Source organism: Silurus aristotelis, assembly GCF_946808225.1.
Source record: "Silurus aristotelis genome assembly, chromosome: 25".
NCBI lineage: Eukaryota > Metazoa > Chordata > Actinopteri > Siluriformes > Siluridae > Silurus > Silurus aristotelis.
The window spans coordinates 3,338,263-3,356,258 of record NC_139598.1 but is presented as its reverse complement, the minus strand read 5'-3'; the positions used below and the strand labels follow the sequence as shown (position 1 = coordinate 3,356,258).

Here is a 17,996-nt window from a genome sequence, read left to right as displayed (position 1 = left end):
TATATATATATATATATATATATATATATATATATATATATATATATATATATATATATATATATATATATACATATATATATATATACATATATATATATATACATATATATATATATATATATATATATATATATATATATATATATATATATAATTCAGTTTCAAGCTGCTTAAAAGTGCTTAGAAGTGTTTTATTGCAAATGTGAATTATTTCCTGTTTTGAGACAGTTTTACAAACTCTTTCTTCATTTTATTTTTAATCAATGAGCTCATGATATATTTTAGGAATTTGAATTTTTGGTTTTTTTATGTTTTCACTGGCACTACATGGCTTTCGGATTTAGGAGACCAAAAGAGCAACAGATTTTTGTTTTAGAACCTGCAAACAGGACAAGCAAACTGAGTTCATAACCAGAATGGCAAAGTAAAAACAAAAATTAAAATAAAACAAGCGCTGGTTTGTTTTAGTTGTATTTTAATAGAGTATGAATGTGTCTTGCTTTCTTTAAGGTCATCTCAGCACAGCAGCTTCCCAAACTCAACAAAGACAAGCCCAAGTCCATAGTGGATCCTTTCGTGAAGGTGGAGATCTTCGGCGTGCCGGCAGACCAAGCCAGCGCACAGACGGCCTACATCACTGACAACGGCAAGTCGAAATGAGACTGATGAATGCTCACTGTGCTGCATATGTTGCATTTATCAGCGTCATTTAACTTCCTGTGTCATCTTTCCTGTCTGCAGGCTTCAATCCGGAGTGGAATAAAAGCTTCAAGTTTAATGTTAATGTTCCTGATCTGGCCATAGTGCGCTTCCTGGTGGAGGATTATGACGCTGCATCACACAACGACTTCATTGGGCAGTACACGCTACCGTTTACTAGCGTGCAGAACGGTAATGGATAATTTCATGTTTTGACCCAGAATGTTGACCTTTGCTTGTTTTTTGTATTATTTTCCCATTATTTTTTAATATTTTAATAACCATTATTATATCAAATGTAGATATCATTCTTAGTATTTGACTAATGTTATATACTGCATATTGAGCTCCAGAGTTATTGGCAAATAACGAAAAATGAAAGATGGAAAAATGGAAACAAGGGTTATACGCTTAAGTGGTCCTCCACAAAATTCTGAGGTAAAATACTTCCACATTGAAGTCAAAATCTGTTTTAATGGCCCAGAAAGGGCCCTCATGTATCACAATGCAGTTTCTGACATTTGAAAGTGTTTCTAGATTTCACAAAACAAATCCCATGCTAACCACCAATATACAGTTTCTGGCTCTGAAATTACCTCCACCCTCAGCACCTCTTAGTGATTTCCTCACAGTGATCAATGAACAAACCGATTCTTTAACATTTAACATATTCTGTCAATGCTCTGGCACATCAAGTGTGTATGGAATGAGATTATTTCGAAAGATAACTACTCAAGAAAAGAACAAAAATATACAACGAGAGGAAGAAGTTGCTCTGAAACTGAAAACACTTCAGTTTCACTTCAACTTATTGGGGGAAAAATGGACATTGTCCTCAAATAAACTGCATTCTTTGTTAACAGATTTCTCTTTTTTTCCTACTTTTAACTAGTAATGAATTTATAAATTAAAAATTTTATATCTGCTATTATTGCCAATAGTAAGGGGTGGGGTTAATTGTCACTTCACTATCATTGGCTGGTGAGCTTTTTTTATTATTATTTTGAAAAGCAACCTGGATGCGACTCTGTGACGGTGTTTGTGCGTTGTAGTGAAAAATGGTTTGGATCATTACTTATTCAATACTTTTTCAGTATTACTTAAAGGTAAACCACTTACTGAACAGCTAACTAGAAGTATTGCAAGTTTTAGAGAGCATTCTGAAGGCGAAAAATTAATAATTTATTAATAATTAATATGAATTAATAATGAATAATAACAAATAAGTACCGAGTCGTATTAAACTAGCTGAACGTTGAATATTAATTGCCAACAAATATGCTAAGTAATATACTACGTTTCATGAGCTTTCATGCCGACTCTCACTAGCCAATTAGAGTAAAGCCTCGCTTTACACAGTGACAACCCACGATTTGGGAAAAGAAAACTAGGATAACAAAGAAATGGTGTTTATTTGAATTCGATTTTTGACGATTATTGCTTTTCTTCGTTCACATTGTATACGTTTGTTTTGTCATTGTGAGCGTAATTTGGAATTTGAACTCGCAAAACACCTTTTTTCATTTCGATTTCAGGATACCGCCACATCCCCCTGCTCACAAAAAACGGTGACGTCATCCCTTCAGCCAAATTGTTCGTCCACGTCATGGTTATGGACTCGGAACAGTGCTGAGAACGAGGATCAGTACCACAGGGCCAAAAGCAGACCCTTTTACTAGAGAACAAACATGTGAGGAAAGACAGGGACGCTGTGCGAGACCACGTGATTGTTCAAGGAATTGTTTAGAATATATTTATGGAGAGCTAAACATGAGGGAAATGGTCACTATGTACGCTTTTTTGTTTAAACAGAGTTTATTTTTTACCTTTTTATGAAAAAAATCATTTGCAATCCGCAAAAGACAATTTGCATTAGATCTAGTATGAAATACCTCTGAGGTGAGTGTGTGTTAGTGCACATGTGCAGTTGAAAAGCTTTTATTTTGCCTTATGAATTATGTTTCAGTGTGACTGTACAAAAATAAACACACACCACAACAACATCTATGCTGTCCCTACTGTTGTACAGCACAGAGGTGCATGAGTAGAAAACTGGTTTACACCAAACTATTCATATATATTTAGAGGAAGAGCAGTGCCTGTCAAAATTTTAGTTTTCCTTTTATGTTGAGACACACGCATGTTCCTTTTGTTTCTATCCGACAAACTCATGTCACGGTGTAAAGATTTACTTCAGCCAAATGTATAAATGTACAGAAGCTCGACTTTATTTTTAGCGTAAAAATCCTTCCTTAGCATGAATAACAGCTTTGCACTCTTGACATCCGGACAGTTCGTGTCTCCAAACAATCAGCTGAAATATTTTCCCATTCCTCTTGTAAAACTTGGAAAAGTTGTTCTTTAGCAGTTCTTGTGATAGAGTTGATTCTAGAGCAGTTCAATAGGATTTAGGTGCAGTGACTGCACAGGCCATGACCGATATCACTCCAGCTGAGTGACGATGAACTCGGACGTTTTTTTTTTAACTCATCGCCTTGTTGTTGGTGAAGTCGGTTTCGATGAATTGCATGGTGTTGAAGTATGGAACGGTTGCCATGTTGGTTCCTTTCTTCTGGAAAAAGTTTTCAAATTCACCTGCTCCAAAACAACTCTAATAACATCTTCCTTCCTGTACTCTGTCTTACACAAGTTCTTCTGTTAGAGACAAAAATTTCCAATTTGGACATTTTTCCAGATCTTTCTTCCAGTCATTCACTGTCTTAATTCGTGTGTGTTTTTGCCTTTTACAGCCTTAAGGAACATTTATGCCTCTCAAAAACCATAAAAGACTGCACACTTTGGACAGGTGCTGTATAAAAATGTTTTTGACATCGGGTCTTGTATGCAATTTCTTTTTTTTTATCATTCTTAGTATATGAACCATTTGCTTTTTAAAAACAACTAAAAATCATGTTCGTTTTCTATGGTTTCTTTCGGTGACGTAATTTATCTATAAATCCCCCTGTTTGTTATATACACATGATTTTTTTTATAGTTAACAGGGGCCAATATCTGTTTCGTATTTTTTGATGATTACGAGGAAGCGTGTGTTTTCTGCATTCAGTTTAAGGTTAAAGTCTTAAAGGTTATAACATGGTCATACAAGGTCGTTTGTGTAATGCTTGTATTACTACTTGACCTTTCGAAATATGGTCATTTTTTTTTCCTGCTAGATGAAGTGATTATCTATTGATTGTGAATGTTTGACCTGTCAATGTTTCTTCTTGTTGTAATCAGGACCAAGTAAGTAAGCTTCTTTGATGCTAATGAAATATTGCTGCTGTTTGACGTCTAAATAAAACATATTTAAATAGTATGGTGTGTATGATGGGTTTTTTGGTTCTGTATTCTTCAGTGTCACAGTGTCCAGGATATTATCATTAAAACATAATTTTATGTATTAAATGTAACTACAATACATAAGATAACGTATAATAAAGAAAAATTATAATTTTCTGGTTACTGGGTAATTTATTTATACTTTTTCATTAATTTTTTTTCGCTTTTTTTATGGAAAGTTTGCATCCCTTATTTGATACTATGGTAATAGCAAAGGCTGGTGGTATACAAGTGTGTAGGACACTTTTCCAAAAAAGGGAACAAAAGATTGTCACTACTGCATTTGCATGTAAACCATTTGGTAAACATTATCATTCAGAGGAACTTGCAATGATCTTTTATACACTGAGCGGTTAAAGGTTAAAAAACTTGCTCAGGGGCCCAATTGGTAAAAGTGCTTTCTACTTGTCACATGTACTTTACAGCACAGTGAAATTCTTTCAAATATCCCAGCACTTTAGGAAGCTAGAGTAACACATGATACAGCATCCCTGGAGTACAAAGGATTAGGGGCCCTGGTCAAGGGCCCCAGGAGTGGCAGCTTGGCAATCTCAGTGCTTGAATCCAATCAGTACCCCAGAGCCTTAACCACTGAGCTAGCACATCTCTTATTATTGGTGGCTTGGTATTGCTGGGACTTGAATTCCTGTTCCTGATCAGAAGTCCAACATCTCAACCACTGAGCAACCGCAGACAAACAGCGGACTACGTTTCTGCATGTCGCATTAGGAATAAAAAAATTGATGAGTGATGGAAAACACATTTGATACTTTATTTGAAACTTGGAACAGAAAATGAAATCGAACTCTAAACGCAGAAATGTAAAAAATGTCGAATGTCATGTATGTTCTCCTTCTTTACATCATTTCTCAGTTATATGAAATATGAAAATATGAAATATGAAATTTTCGCATATCTGTAGTATTTGCAGAGGTGTAAAGATTCCCTGAAAAATCATACTTGAGTAAAAGTATAGATCCCTTACGGCAAAACAAATTAAAAGTTAAACAATACCAATATGAGTAAAAGGAGGGGAGTGGTGGCTCCAGCGGTTAAGGCGCTGGGTTGCCGATCGGAAGGTCTGGGGTTCAAGCCCCGGTATCGCCAAGCTGCCACTCTTGGGCCCTTAACCCTCTATGCTCCGGGGGTCCCTTCCGAGGGAAATATCAAGGTCCGTGACGTCAGAGTGATGTGGGGCCGCCTTCCCGTGGGCTCACCACCTGCAGGAGGGACCGTAAGGGACGGTGCTGTGAGGATTGGGCAGAAGGCGGGGGCCTGCTTAGACTGCTGCCCCCGCGACCCGAATTACGGATAAGCGGGAGAAAATGAATGAATGAATATGAGTAAAAGTCCTAATTTAAACAGCACTTGAATATTTGACTCATATTGAACACGGATTTAAAGACGCACTAGTCCTCAACACCGAGACGTTAGTGAAAAGCCAAGAATAGTTGTGAGGTTTTATTTCCTAAAATGCAAATCTGATTTTACACCTCAACACTGCATTAACCAAAGATCAACTCAACAGCAACAACCTTTGCAACGTGCCAGAATGAAAAGAAAAAAGACAAAGAAGTAAAGCAATCTTTCAGAAAGGTATTTTTAATTAACAACAGAATGAAGGTATCACAAGAATGTCACAAAGAATCACAAAGAGGAAAAACCATTATTATATGACGGACAAATAAAATGAAAGTAAATAATTTTGGATAAAGTAAAAATAAATATTGAGAGCTGAATGTGATTTGAAGCACCTCAGATTCGGGCAATATTTTTATTCAACTTTAACAAAAGCTGCTTCTCAAAGTTTTTGGACTTTTTTCTGAGCTCTGACTGAAAATGAGGCCAGTGGTGCTAAACAGGCAGCAGATGCGGGTAGGAGAATGTTGAACTTTAATGCCGTCTTTAACAGAGGTGAAAAATATAATTGGTAAAGGTCATAGTCAATGAAAATATAGTGGAGTAAAAACAATGCATTTAATCATAAATGTAGTTTGAGACAAAGAGAAAATTATATCATTGATACTCAGTAAAACTAGTAAGTAGCCGAAAAACTACTTAAGTGCATTAATTTAGTACATTTAACTTAAATCATTTACACAACTGCCACTTTATCTATACATTGTTGCCAGGATTATGCCATTAGAGACCCTGGACTATGTTTCCCACAGGCCACTTTACCATGCCACATGATTTCTGCACCTGATTTCCATTCAGAGGGGGAGTGGTGGCTCCAGCGGTTAAGGCGCTGGGTTGCCGATCGGATGGTCTGGGGTTCAAGCCCCGGGATCGCCAAGCTGCCGCTCTTGGGCCCTCGAGCAAGGCCCTTAACCCTCTATGCAACGGGGGTCCCTTACGAGGGAAATATCAAGGTCTGTGACGTCGGAGTGACGTGGGGCCGCCTTCCCGTGGGCTCACCACCTGCAGGAGGGACCGTAAGGGACGGTGCTGTGAGGATTGGGCAGAAGTCGAAGGTGGGGGCCTGCTTAGACTGCTGCCCCCGCGACCCGAATTACGGATAAGCGGGAGAAAATGAATGAATGAATGAATGAATGAATGATTTCCATTCAGATAATTGACATGTGTATAAAGCTTCAGCTTGCACTCCACTCTTAGTCCCTCGTTTGTCTTTCCATGCGTTTCGCCTCCAGATTTTCCTTGTATCATGGTCCACATTCCAGGATTTAATGATTCTATCCATTGTTTTATTGTATTTAAAAATTTTGCTTTGTGAATAATTGGATGTGTGCTTGCATCCACCTCCTGAATACTGATTTCAAACTGGTCTAAATATACAGTCATTTATACCCAGCGAAGATGCAACAACGATGGTTTCCAGAGCGAATGTTTATTGTCAGGCATAAATACATCATAGATATTTAAAATCATATAAAAGGCATTTCTTTAAGCGACAAAAACATATTTGATTCTATTATAAGTATTAATTCAAAGATGTTTGTGTAATAAGTATTTTTGAAAATTTTTTATCATACTGTATTCTGTATTTTTGTAGCCAGTTATGCCTATTAGGAAAGTTTTTTTATAAATTATAAAAGCCCTGCTTTCTTTTTCAGGTCGCTCTGACGCCACTTCGGCAAGCGCTGGAAATCATTCCTGGAGCAGCCCAGGAGACTCTCAAAGTCGGCATCATTCAGATATTCCTGAAACATACATTAACAAAGGAAAGAAACAGAATTAAAGGAGGGTGAGAAGATGCCTCTGTAGGATGGGACATTTTGTTTGGAAAGTCTATTCAAACCTGGAATGTGGGAAGATACAAAATAAAAAAGGTGATAGTTTTGCTTGAATTTTATAGTTCTAAACTTTGCAATGACAGCATTTGAAAATATCACCTAATACAGACTTGAATTCTCTAATAGACTGTGCATTTACAATCTTTTCTCCAGGTCAAATGCTCCTGCTCTAGGAGGAGTTTCTACCCTCAGGCAATCCGGATACTAAACGAAGGCACATCAGAGACCTGACATGTTCCTACAAATTTCCAAATCACACACCGATACACACACATGAAACTTTGTGCACACTGTATTGTTTCTGGGCTTATAAAGAAACCACGTTCACATAAAAACCAATAGTTCTCAAGTGAGCTTGAAGTAATGTTTTTTTCATTTCATTAGAATGTGTTTATATTTCGCCATCAGTAAATTTTGTGTAATTCTACACAATACTGGTTACTTTCAGATGAGCACTGCAAGCGTAATGCTCACATGGAGATTATTATTATTCACATTATAGATTATAGGTATTATTCACATTATTCTGATGAAGAAAGAAAACCACAATGTTCAGATAATTGTTTCCCAATTTTTATGATTTAGCTGCTAGTAAAAAGATCGTCTGAACCAGGTTTTATTTACAGTACAATACATGATTTTTGCCTGCAAATTCAGATAATAAATGTGTAGAAGGTAGATCTAGTTTTAGAGGTTTCAGCCCAAGCATTGTTGAAGTTTCTTGGTTTGTCTCCATTACAAACTAACTTTTGGATGAGGTGCCAATTTTGTTCTGTTTTTTTACTATTTTTCACCCATAAGTTTGACATTATTTAGGTATATTTTTTGGTGGGTTTAATTTTTTTATTTTGACATAAAATATACTTTTGGTGAAATAATTTTCAAACTTATACTACAGTAAAAACCCTAAATTCCTGAAAAGCTGGTGTACTACCTCACTCTCTAGAACTTTCTTTTGCTCATGACCCACCTCTCGCTTGCTGGGGTCCACTCCCTGAGGAAGCTCGCTGGAGCTCTTATTGATCAGCTGCTCAAGACTTAAATTTGCTGAGCTTTGAGCTTTAAAAGAAGGTGCATCAGTACGTGGGTTGACATTGCTCTTGGAGGGGCGAGATTCGGATTTAGAGTTCTGAGAAGAGATTTCAGTGGTGGGTCCTCCAGGGGCGCTGATGAGCACTTCTCCACGGGTTGACTTCCTGTTCAGGACCGTGTTGTTCGGATTCTGCGAGGAAATTTGGTTTATATGAAGCAGACAGAAAGAACAGCGAAGGAGTTGAACAAGTTGTTATGAGCTCTAATATGTAGAACAACATTTAAGTTCTTACAACAAGTCAGAACATTAGATTTTTCAGTTTAGCAGTAATTTTGATTGGATTCAGGGATAAGCAACACTAGTGTTTATCAACTTTTGCATCTGAGAATTCTGATTCTTCAAAGCAGTTGTGTGTTGCTCTGAGAACATACAAAACATACCACTGTGATCTGTGAAACCGATCCCGAGGCCGACAGTTTACTCTTCATCTCCTCATACGACAAACCTCCCTGAAAAATACAAATACAAATTCAACCATTCTGGAAATGTGGCATACAGTACAATACCTCAATCACGATCTTCAAGGTCAATACGCATGGCAATTTCAGCGCCCTCTAGTGATAGGTTCCATTAATTTTCCACCCACTTACACTCCACTTATGAGTGTCCCAAGCATTGAACCATCCTGTGAATGTAGGCGGCTCATGGCCCTGTTTCACTGAGATGATGGGGGTATGAATGTCACGGCCCGCTGGATGGGTCCTCAGATATTCTATTGCACTGTTTTGAGACTCCTGGATCTCGTACTGGTTGGCAGAGTTGCCAATCCACAGGAAAATCTGTAAAGAATATGATGAGTGCAATGACAATCATCTCCTGACAGGTTAAGTTACAATTTATCAGTATTATCTGTTTTGTATTAAATATTGTAGGACTACTATATTGCAACCCTGCACCTTGGACTAATTCGGGAAAAATGACCATTTATTATTATTTTTTTTTTTTTTTACCAGGTTTTTCATATTTTTATAGCACCAGCCCACAATGACAAATTTCTTGTAAATGCAACCTATCATACCTGGCAATAAAGATGATCAGTCACAAATTTGTGTTTCTGTTTTTTTTATTCATGTGGAATATGCTGCATGTACGAGCTGTAAAAATGTGGGAACTTAAACTCCAATCATGGCATCACCCAAACCAACCTCATCCCAGGTGTCCAGCAGCATGACATCATCTTCATCCAAGTCGTCCTGGGCAAAATGAGCCACCTCGCTCATCCGGAATTGGCCTGTCTGGTTAGAACACTCGAAAAGGCGCGGATTGTGCGATGTCACCGCTTTCTCAAACCTGGTGGAGGTAAAGGATATGCAAAGAGGATTCATGCATCACCTGACGTTTAGGCCTTCAAGGCTGCATACATGACCGCGTTACAGTATCTAATGTCATTAGGTACCTCTTGTCGTTTGCGTATGGCGCTTTTCCACCAAGGGCCACCCAGAACTGTGCTGGCTCTTGGCCTTCCATTACAATCTGCTTGTCCTCCTTTGAAAGAACATCAGCCACAGTTTTCCCCATCTCACGCTCATCACCACTGCAGCCCTATTCATCCACACAAAAACAGCTTACATCCCACCACACTTATTACCTTTTACATTACTATCTTGTTCAATGCTCGAATTGGATTCATCAGGAGATATCTATACTTGCCTTGCCGTACCACATATAAGTCACATTCGTTTTCAGTAGAAAGACATCATTGCTGTTGAGAGAAGAGGCTCTGGCTGGTACTTCTGTAGCTTTAGTGTTCATTTCATCTGCACCTCGAACCTGGAAAAGCCTGGCACCGGGATCAGGGTTGACCACGCCTGGTTTTCCGGTCCCACCCTTAAGTCAAATCGACATGCCATTAGAACGTATGCAGGAAAAAATAACTGAGTAACTTTTTGTGTGTAATTCTACTTCTACATCAAGGCTATTTTCAGGTACTTTTTCAACTGCAGTATATTTTTTTCCAGAAAAAGGTTCACACTTGCATTGGAATGCAATTTAACATCAGGATGGGTTTTAATTTTTTCATCTGGTTCCTCTCAGGGTTTCTTCCTAATATAACCTCAGAGAGATTTTGCTTATCACTGTCGCCTCTGGTTTGCTCATTAGGGATAAACTTAGGGTTTAAAAATGTGTTCTCCAATTATTTCTTTGAAGCTTCTTCGTGACTATGTCCATTGTTTAAAAATGTTACACACAAAAAATTTATTGAAATTGTAAATAAGGCAAACATGGACAAACAACACATATTTTGTACATGACAATTCATTCATATATAACCATATGTACATCTACTTTACCTCAAAGATGATGAGTTTTCCCTTGAAGATGGCCAGAAAATGGCGTGGCTCTTTGCCCATGGTCACCCTGACCTGAACAGGAGCGCCATTGTATTTGTTGTCTACATTGACTGCCTGGTAAGCACATGCTGTTATCTCGTCCTGTGTGGCATGACGACCCTGGACAATACATGAACGCATGCACATTTTATATATATATTCTCCACAGTCAAGGTTTTACGTTTGTCCATTTGACCAAAGCTTGGTATATTATTTCCAGTCGCTCACCAGCCACATGTAGAGGAGGTACTGCGGTTTGTTGGCTTTGTTGTAGGTATAGAGCACTAGATAACAATCTCCTCCATAAAACTGCCCGTAAGTACTCTGTGGAACCTCCTGAAGCTCTAAGTGCTCTATACGCCAAATCTGAGTGAATGTTAAATATTGCAACTATTAATAATATTACGTTTTGCATATAGTAAACATTATGCAAACGGATCGTTTAAGCATTGTGTATGTGTATGTGTTGGGGTCTATTTGTCTTCACCTGTACTTCTCCAGAAGCATCATCCACCATGCGCTCTTGCGCAGCCAGTTTGGGTTCAGCATGAAGTTCCATGACGTTAAACTTCACCTGGTCTACTTTGGCTATAAAATATTAAATAAGCGCACAGCCACACATTGCACTACATTTGTAACAGATGCTTGACAATAGCATGTGCATACCTATCTTTCCCCTGGAGTAGGTTTTCCCCAGGCCCTGGATTTGTTCTGTCTCTTTCCAGGACTTAAAGAGTTGTTTGAACATGGCAGATTCTGCACCTTCACTGATCACTTCGACGTGAGTTGTAGGGGGATAGTTTTTGGCTTTTATAAATCCCTGAATGGGAATAATTTAGATGAGTTCAAATGTAAAATTGTAAAATGCTGTATGTATTTATTTAAAATCTTTACACATAGCGAGAGTACCACTGCATGCTGCAGGGCTAAAGACCGCTCCTGTTTAGTAGCCTTCTTCCCTTTCCACACTGCCAAAGCCACACCTCCTATATCTGCAATATAGCAATCCTAAAAGAGAGATAATCCATGCTTCGTTCCCATGGCACACAGAATAGTTGAATAGTGAGTAAGATACAAAGAGAGATATACATTTGCTTACGTCAGAATGCAGAAGGTTTTGGGTCAGTGGACTACTGGCCACCTCCTGTACTACCAGCTTACCACTGCCATCTGATACCCTGCAAACATTGCACATAATTAGACAATAACAGAACACAAACAAGAGGCAGAAATAACCGCAGCTGTAGAGCAGAGGTGTGGTACTCTATCTGAACCACCAGGATATACCTCTGTGGAAGAGCAGGGAAACTGTAATCCTGGTCCTATAATGTTTAATACATAATGTTTTCCATCAATAAAACATTTTCTTTTCGAAGCATATTTTCTAATAAATCACTGAGTATGTTCACTGGGAAAGTTTGACATAGCATTGGTCCATTTTTAAAATCCTTCTATTCAGCTTGGCTGAAATAAAAACCTGCCTTTCGTGGATAATATTGGAACCCTGATCAAAGGGGTTTCTTAGTTTGAGTCTCTTTCTCTTTTGTTCGACCTTAGCACAGTTGTCCAAAGTGGAAGACCACACTTCAGAAAGAGCAGAGATATTTTATACGCCCTGGTGGAAGACCAGAAAGACATCCTTATAGAAGATCAGGGGTTTACTCTTGATTGTAGACAAGTGATATATCCCTTGACAAAGAGATGGCATGAAGTGATGGAAGGGCTTAAATATGCCTGTGTAGAAAAGATGGGGCATAACTATGTGGAAGAGATCGGATATACCACTGAGGAAGACATGGAATATACAGTTCTGGATGAGATGAGATATACCACTAAGAAACATATGAAACACACCATTGAAACGATGTATAATTGTAGATGAAATGAGGCATATGGGGAAGTGTTGAGATTAGATACCGCCTTATGGGAGAGAGTGAATATACAGTATTGTTGTGGAAACAAAACATTGCCTTGGGGAAGAAATGGCATATGCCTTAATAATAATAATAATAATAATAAATTATTTCGTGAGGGAGAAATAGGATATAAAATTATGAAAAAGATCCTGTGTTCAAGAGATTGTGTATATACCATTGTAGAAGGATTTACACATATACTTGTGGAAATGATGAGAGATAAGTTTGTGTAGGAGAAGGAATGCAGCATTGTGTAAGAAAGGGGATATAACCTTGTGAAAGAGCAGGAAAAAGAAATCTAATGCATGTAACCTGAAGTGTTGCGCTATTCCACAACAGACACCGCATGCCATATCCTCTCAATTCCAGCAACAAAACTAGAAAATCTAGAAATCTAAAAATCCACAGCAATAACACAAATGCTTACTGGTAAAGTTTGACATTAGAAGTCTGGAGCTGGTTTGGTGTGTTGTCAGGAATGGCATCCCTTATTTGTCCAGTTCTCTGGCCCAGTACAGATATCATGACCTTCATGAGTTCAGGTGAGGCTTCTTCTTTTTCCCCTTCTATTATTCCAATCTGTGCTCGCCCCCCTCTCTCTCTATCCCTGATGTCCTGAGCTAGCATGCATGCCTATGAAGGTAAATGGGCAAAAAAAAAATTGCCCTCATGTTATGTTTATAAATTCATCAAAAAAGTTGAAACCTGGTCAAATTAATAAATTAAAGTAGTGAAATGATTGTCTCTTTACCTTTAATCTCTCCTGTCTGTTGCTCTGAGGGCCGTTCCACTGCACCATGTTTTTTCCCATGTCCAACAGAAAGACATCTCCAGTGTTGAAGCTCGACCACGACACATCCACCTACGAAGGGAAAACCCACAGAATTAAAAAAGAGCTCAAATACTGTACGATCAATTTTGAATTCCTTGTACAATTACAATAAAGTGCAATCTACTTCTTTTTTATTTCCCAAAGCCAGTACAGTAATTAATGTTTTACAGTTGATATGGATTAACTGACTCACAGGTTCCATAGCCAGGGGGCAAAATACACAAACACGGAAAATTAATTTCTCTGTATTGTTTTGTGTAAAGTTTTCAGAATTGTTTGGCGACTGAGCCTATGATGGTGGAACATGCTGGGGTTTCTATGCTTGTGGGAGTTCCAACTTTGTGCAATGAATTGTGCAAAGGATACATTTTAGTCAAATATCATGCTAGCTGAAATTTGAGGGACAAAAAGTGTTTCTAGAAATAGTTATTAAAAATATGAAATTACAATTTGATTTGAGTAATGAATCATCAATCAGAAAGATGTCTGTCTGTCTGTCTGTCTGTCTGTCTGTCTGTCTGTCTGTCTGTCTGTCTGTCTGTCTGTCTGTCTGCCGGCCGATCGATCGATCTATCTATCTATCTATCTATCTATCTATCTATCTATCTATCTATCTATCTATCTATCTATCTATCTATCTATCTATCTATCTATCTATCTATCTATCTATCTATCTATCTAAAACAAAAAGATTTTTAAAAAGCCAGCATTTAATTGAATTAAATTCTAGTCTATTTCTATGGCACTTTTTAACAATGTACTTTGAGAGAAACCAGGCTCAAAATGTTTTCTTTCAATTGGTCGACACCAAGATTGTGATTATAAATCATTAAAACTGCAAACACCGCATTAGCAGCATTAGCAAACCTCCATAGCAGTGACGTTCTTCCGGCCTTTGATGTGCAAAAGACGCAAAATGTCGTAGACGTTGGTCTCGATGTGTTTGAACCCTGAGCTCACACCTCCTTTTTTATATCTGAGGAAAAACATGAAAGCATGGACTCAATGTAGAAAGTGAACATCTAGCCTGCAGACCCTCATCCTCCTCTCAAAATCTTACTCACATTATGCCATTTTTGAAGTAACCTTTGAATTTGGCTGATTCACAGTCCTGAACCTCTCGATGCTGCACCGGGCTGCCCCCCAAACATTCGTCCAGCTGAGTCACATAGATGGCCGCGGCACCCTGCTCATCCTGAGACGAGCTGCTCCCTATCCAGTAATGGAGGTCAATGGAGCGAACGTTTTCTGGGCCTCCCTAAATCACACAAACACACACACACACACACACACACACACACACACACACACACACACAGTCTTAGACAGAGATCTGAAAGAATTTATTCTAATTGGAGTATTCAGAGGAGTTCCAAAGTTCTAAAGTCGTTTTTTAGTATTGCATCATACATTTAGCTTCAGTTCAAAGCCTCTATGCCAGTCTCAGAGCTGTATCGGCAAAGCATTTTCTACAGATGAAATACAGATGATATTTATATATGTACAATGTTTACACATACTTACAAAGAGAACTATATAGCAGTCTCCTTCAAAGAAATTCCCGAATGCTTGCTCTGGCACAGGGACCATTTTCATGTCCTTGGGTGAGACAGAAAAACAAATGAGCATCACAAATAAAAAGAAAAATAATAACCATTAGAAAGTAAAAGCTTCTCTCACATTTATAGTCCATATCTGTAGGCCAGGCTTGTATCTGATGTCCTTAAAGGTGTCCGGTACTTTTTCGGTCATTTTGCTGCACCCTGAGAGAAGGTCCAAAGTTCAAACGGTATACAAATAAAACAAATAAAAATGCTGCAAAGTGATTCGCTTTGATCTAAATACATATTAATGTACATAATGTACATGTTCAATCTTGTTCTTTCTAATCAGAGCGACTTAGTCATCCCATTTGTACAACAGAGCAGTTGAAGGTTAAGGGCCTTGCTCAGGGGCCCATCAGAAATCCAATGCCATAACTCCAGAGCTACAACCTCCCTACTGGTTGATTAAAATACAAGTCATTTTATCTGAATAACGTCTAGAATCTTTGACATAGAAGCACTCAGGAAGGCCATGACCCCATGCTCTTAGTCAAAACGCTCATATTAAAATGGTAAAAGTTCACATTCAATGGTTGACTTATAAAGACAGGAATATTTTGGATTGGCAAGCAACCTATTAATTAATGCTTAACAGAGCTGGATGTGTGGTTAATAATATGCAACCCAGCACCTCTAACAGGATGTAAGAAACACCGCCCCAATGTTCACTGTAAGGCCCAGTGTAGATAAAGCGTTTACTCACAAAGAACAAACAAAGCTTTAGAAAAAAAATGACTAATAATTGGTATTCCACTAATATAGTGAGTTCTAACAGAGATGTTTGGCTTATATGTTTTGCCAATGAATAGCCAATCATAAAAAGTATTGCACATTATATTTCTATAAGAATAACACATAGTACCTTCTGGTCTAAAATGTGCACCACCCATTCTTTATTTCTTTAAAAAAAAATCAGTATCAAACATATCAATGATGACGACTTTTATTTTGATTAGAATTATGTCATCTTTAATTAAACTTTTTGACTAAAACGAAGTGCTCCTCTCCAATATGTGTCGTATTTCGTTAAACACACAACTCGACAAACACTTCTTTCCCGTTCATGCTCTTTTCAAACGGGTTCTTTCTGATGTTCTTTTGTATACCGAGCCTAGAAAGACTGGTTTTGCGTTTCAATTAGTCAACAGTGCATATTGACACAGAGCTGGACAATAACATTTACATGCATTTACATGCGTAACAAATATCATATAAACTTGGTATCATATAAACTTCGCTTTAGAAGAATATCGTTGTTCGTGTGCTCAAACTCTGAGTAGTTACTCAAGATTACTAGAATAATTACTCATTATTCAACAATTACACAAAGATTTAAATAAATGGTATTACAAGAGTTTGGTGTCAAATTTGGCTAGACGCAACCTTTTTGAATACAAACCCACAGCAGACCATTATAAAGTCAAATCAGTAAAACACTTTAGAGGTTAAAACACAACACAGACATGTGGTTTATGCAATTTCAACATATGCGCATCAGCAGGCATGAAAATAGCCCTCGATCCTTTCTCTCATCGATCTCATTCTAACTGAACATACCGATCAGTGTGAGGCCACGCCCTCTTTTAATGTCAATATTATTTTATATCTCACACCATTTCTTACCTTTTTAAACGCTGCTCGCTTTAGCTTTCTTCGTACTAACCAGTGTGTACAATCGTATCCTCTCTGTGGCCGTGTCCCGCTCTCTGTGTGCAAACCTGGGTGTGTATCTGTCCATCACTCCACCCAGGTGAGCACACACACACCACAAACACACACAGCTCGCTTAAATGTCTTTATATGGACTACAGACTGAAGCCCTATTGTCCTCTGTCGTATAAAAGGTAGTGCACATGCGTAGGGCATCCATGAATCAAGCTTCCACACATCACCATAAAATATTCAGCATCTGATTATTATACAGTGACAAAAAGTGAAGTGAAAAAGAATATTAAAAAAAAAAAAGGTTTGCACTGTTTTTTTTCCAGGCTACAATTCTGAGTATAGACAACTGAATAAGATGCTTTTTTTGTTGTTGGTCTGTGGGTTTTTCACTGCCATTTTGTAATACATTTATTATGTATTTACTACGACATAAAAATTTGCCAACAGACAGACAGACAGACAGACAGACAGACAGACAGACAGACAGACAGACAGACAGACAGACAGACAGACAGACAGACAGACAGACAGACAGATAGATAGATTATATTTATTTTTAGTTTTACATTTGTTATGTATTTACTATGACATGAAAATTTGCCTACAGACAGACAGACAGACAGACAGACAGACAGACAGACAGACAGACAGACAGACAGACAGACAGACAGACAGACAGGCAGACAGGCAGACAGACAGACAGACAGACAGACAGACAGGCAGATAAGATAGATAGATAGATAGATAGATAGATAGATAGATAGATAGATAGATAGATAGATAGATAGATAGATAGATAGATAGATAGATAGATAGATAGATAGATAGATAGATAGATAGATAGATAGATAGATAGATAGATAGATTATATTTATTTATTATTATATTCATATTTATATTAGATTTATATTTATCTCAATGGGAATTTCCATTAAAGGTAGTTCTCCATTTTTTTGGGGGGGAATGTTTACAATTTGAGAAACTAGGCTTTTGGGACATGACTTTTTTTTTGACATGATTACAAATTCAGAATTCAGTGTACAAACTGGAAACAAAATAAACATATCCTAAACTTTTACACACACACACACACACAAACACACACACACACACCAGACAATATGGAAATCCCAATCAGTCAATAGCTCACACCTGTGGACTTAAGGAGAAAACTGGTGTACCCAGAGGAAATCCCTGAAGCATGCCAACAATACAACTTTATTTTTATGTCGCTTTAACAATCTTTTTTTTTTTTTTTTTT

The 17,996-nt window shown here is 37.8% G+C and overlaps 2 protein-coding genes across 4 annotated transcripts in view; one reads left to right on the top strand and one right to left on the bottom strand.

Annotated features, from left to right (window-relative positions):
- Window positions 1-4,018, top strand: part of plcd1a (phospholipase C, delta 1a) — a 28,961-nt gene extending 24,943 nt beyond the window's left edge. Inside the window, exons 13-16 of one of the 2 annotated variants that reach the window (XM_083530163.1) lie at window positions 514-649; window positions 745-894; window positions 2,238-3,157; window positions 3,285-4,018. In XM_083530163.1, the coding sequence (XP_083386289.1) occupies window positions 514-649; window positions 745-894; window positions 2,238-2,335 (384 nt within the window). In that variant the 3' untranslated portion in view covers window positions 2,336-3,157; window positions 3,285-4,018. Of the gene's footprint in view, window positions 1-513; window positions 650-744; window positions 895-2,237; window positions 3,158-3,284 lie in introns of those variants that run through there. The other variant, XM_083530164.1, reaches the window with a different exon arrangement.
- A 2,855-nt stretch (window positions 4,019-6,873) lies between these two features.
- Window positions 6,874-16,868, bottom strand: vill (villin-like). Of its 2 annotated transcripts, none has more exons than XM_083529756.1 (20): window positions 16,694-16,868; window positions 15,147-15,229; window positions 14,991-15,065; window positions 14,531-14,724; window positions 14,334-14,442; window positions 13,386-13,496; window positions 13,062-13,267; window positions 11,818-11,896; window positions 11,628-11,726; window positions 11,385-11,538; window positions 11,206-11,306; window positions 10,947-11,084; window positions 10,680-10,838; window positions 10,039-10,215; window positions 9,785-9,930; window positions 9,534-9,678; window positions 8,979-9,167; window positions 8,769-8,837; window positions 8,266-8,517; window positions 6,874-7,202 (listed from the first exon to the last, which is right to left on the bottom strand). In XM_083529756.1, exons 2-20 carry the CDS (start codon window positions 15,216-15,218, stop codon window positions 7,089-7,091), a joined length of 2,589 nt encoding a protein of 862 aa, XP_083385882.1. In that variant the 5' UTR covers window positions 15,219-15,229; window positions 16,694-16,868; the 3' UTR covers window positions 6,874-7,088. The 2 variants fall into 2 exon arrangements, with proteins under 2 accessions (XP_083385882.1, XP_083385883.1); XM_083529757.1 differs by lacking the exon at window positions 6,874-7,202 and adding an exon at window positions 7,700-8,067 and having other exon boundaries at window positions 8,160-8,517; window positions 16,694-16,842.
- Window positions 16,869-17,996: the final 1,128 nt, after the last annotated feature.

What these genes read in the sequence shown, in the direction of transcription:
- vill (XM_083529756.1), bottom strand. Translation starts at nt 15,218, where the DNA reads ATGACCGAAAAAGTACCGGACACCTTTAAGGACATCAGATACAAGCCT. An exon ending in ACAGACAGGAGAGATTAAAG is followed by an intron (nt 13,268 to 13,385) that starts GTAAAGAGACAA and finishes TTACCTTCATAG; the next exon opens with GCATGCATGCTAGCTCAGGA. An exon ending in GGGACACTCATAAGTGGAGT is followed by an intron (nt 8,838 to 8,978) that starts GTAAGTGGGTGG and finishes TGTATTTTTCAG; the next exon opens with GGAGGTTTGTCGTATGAGGA.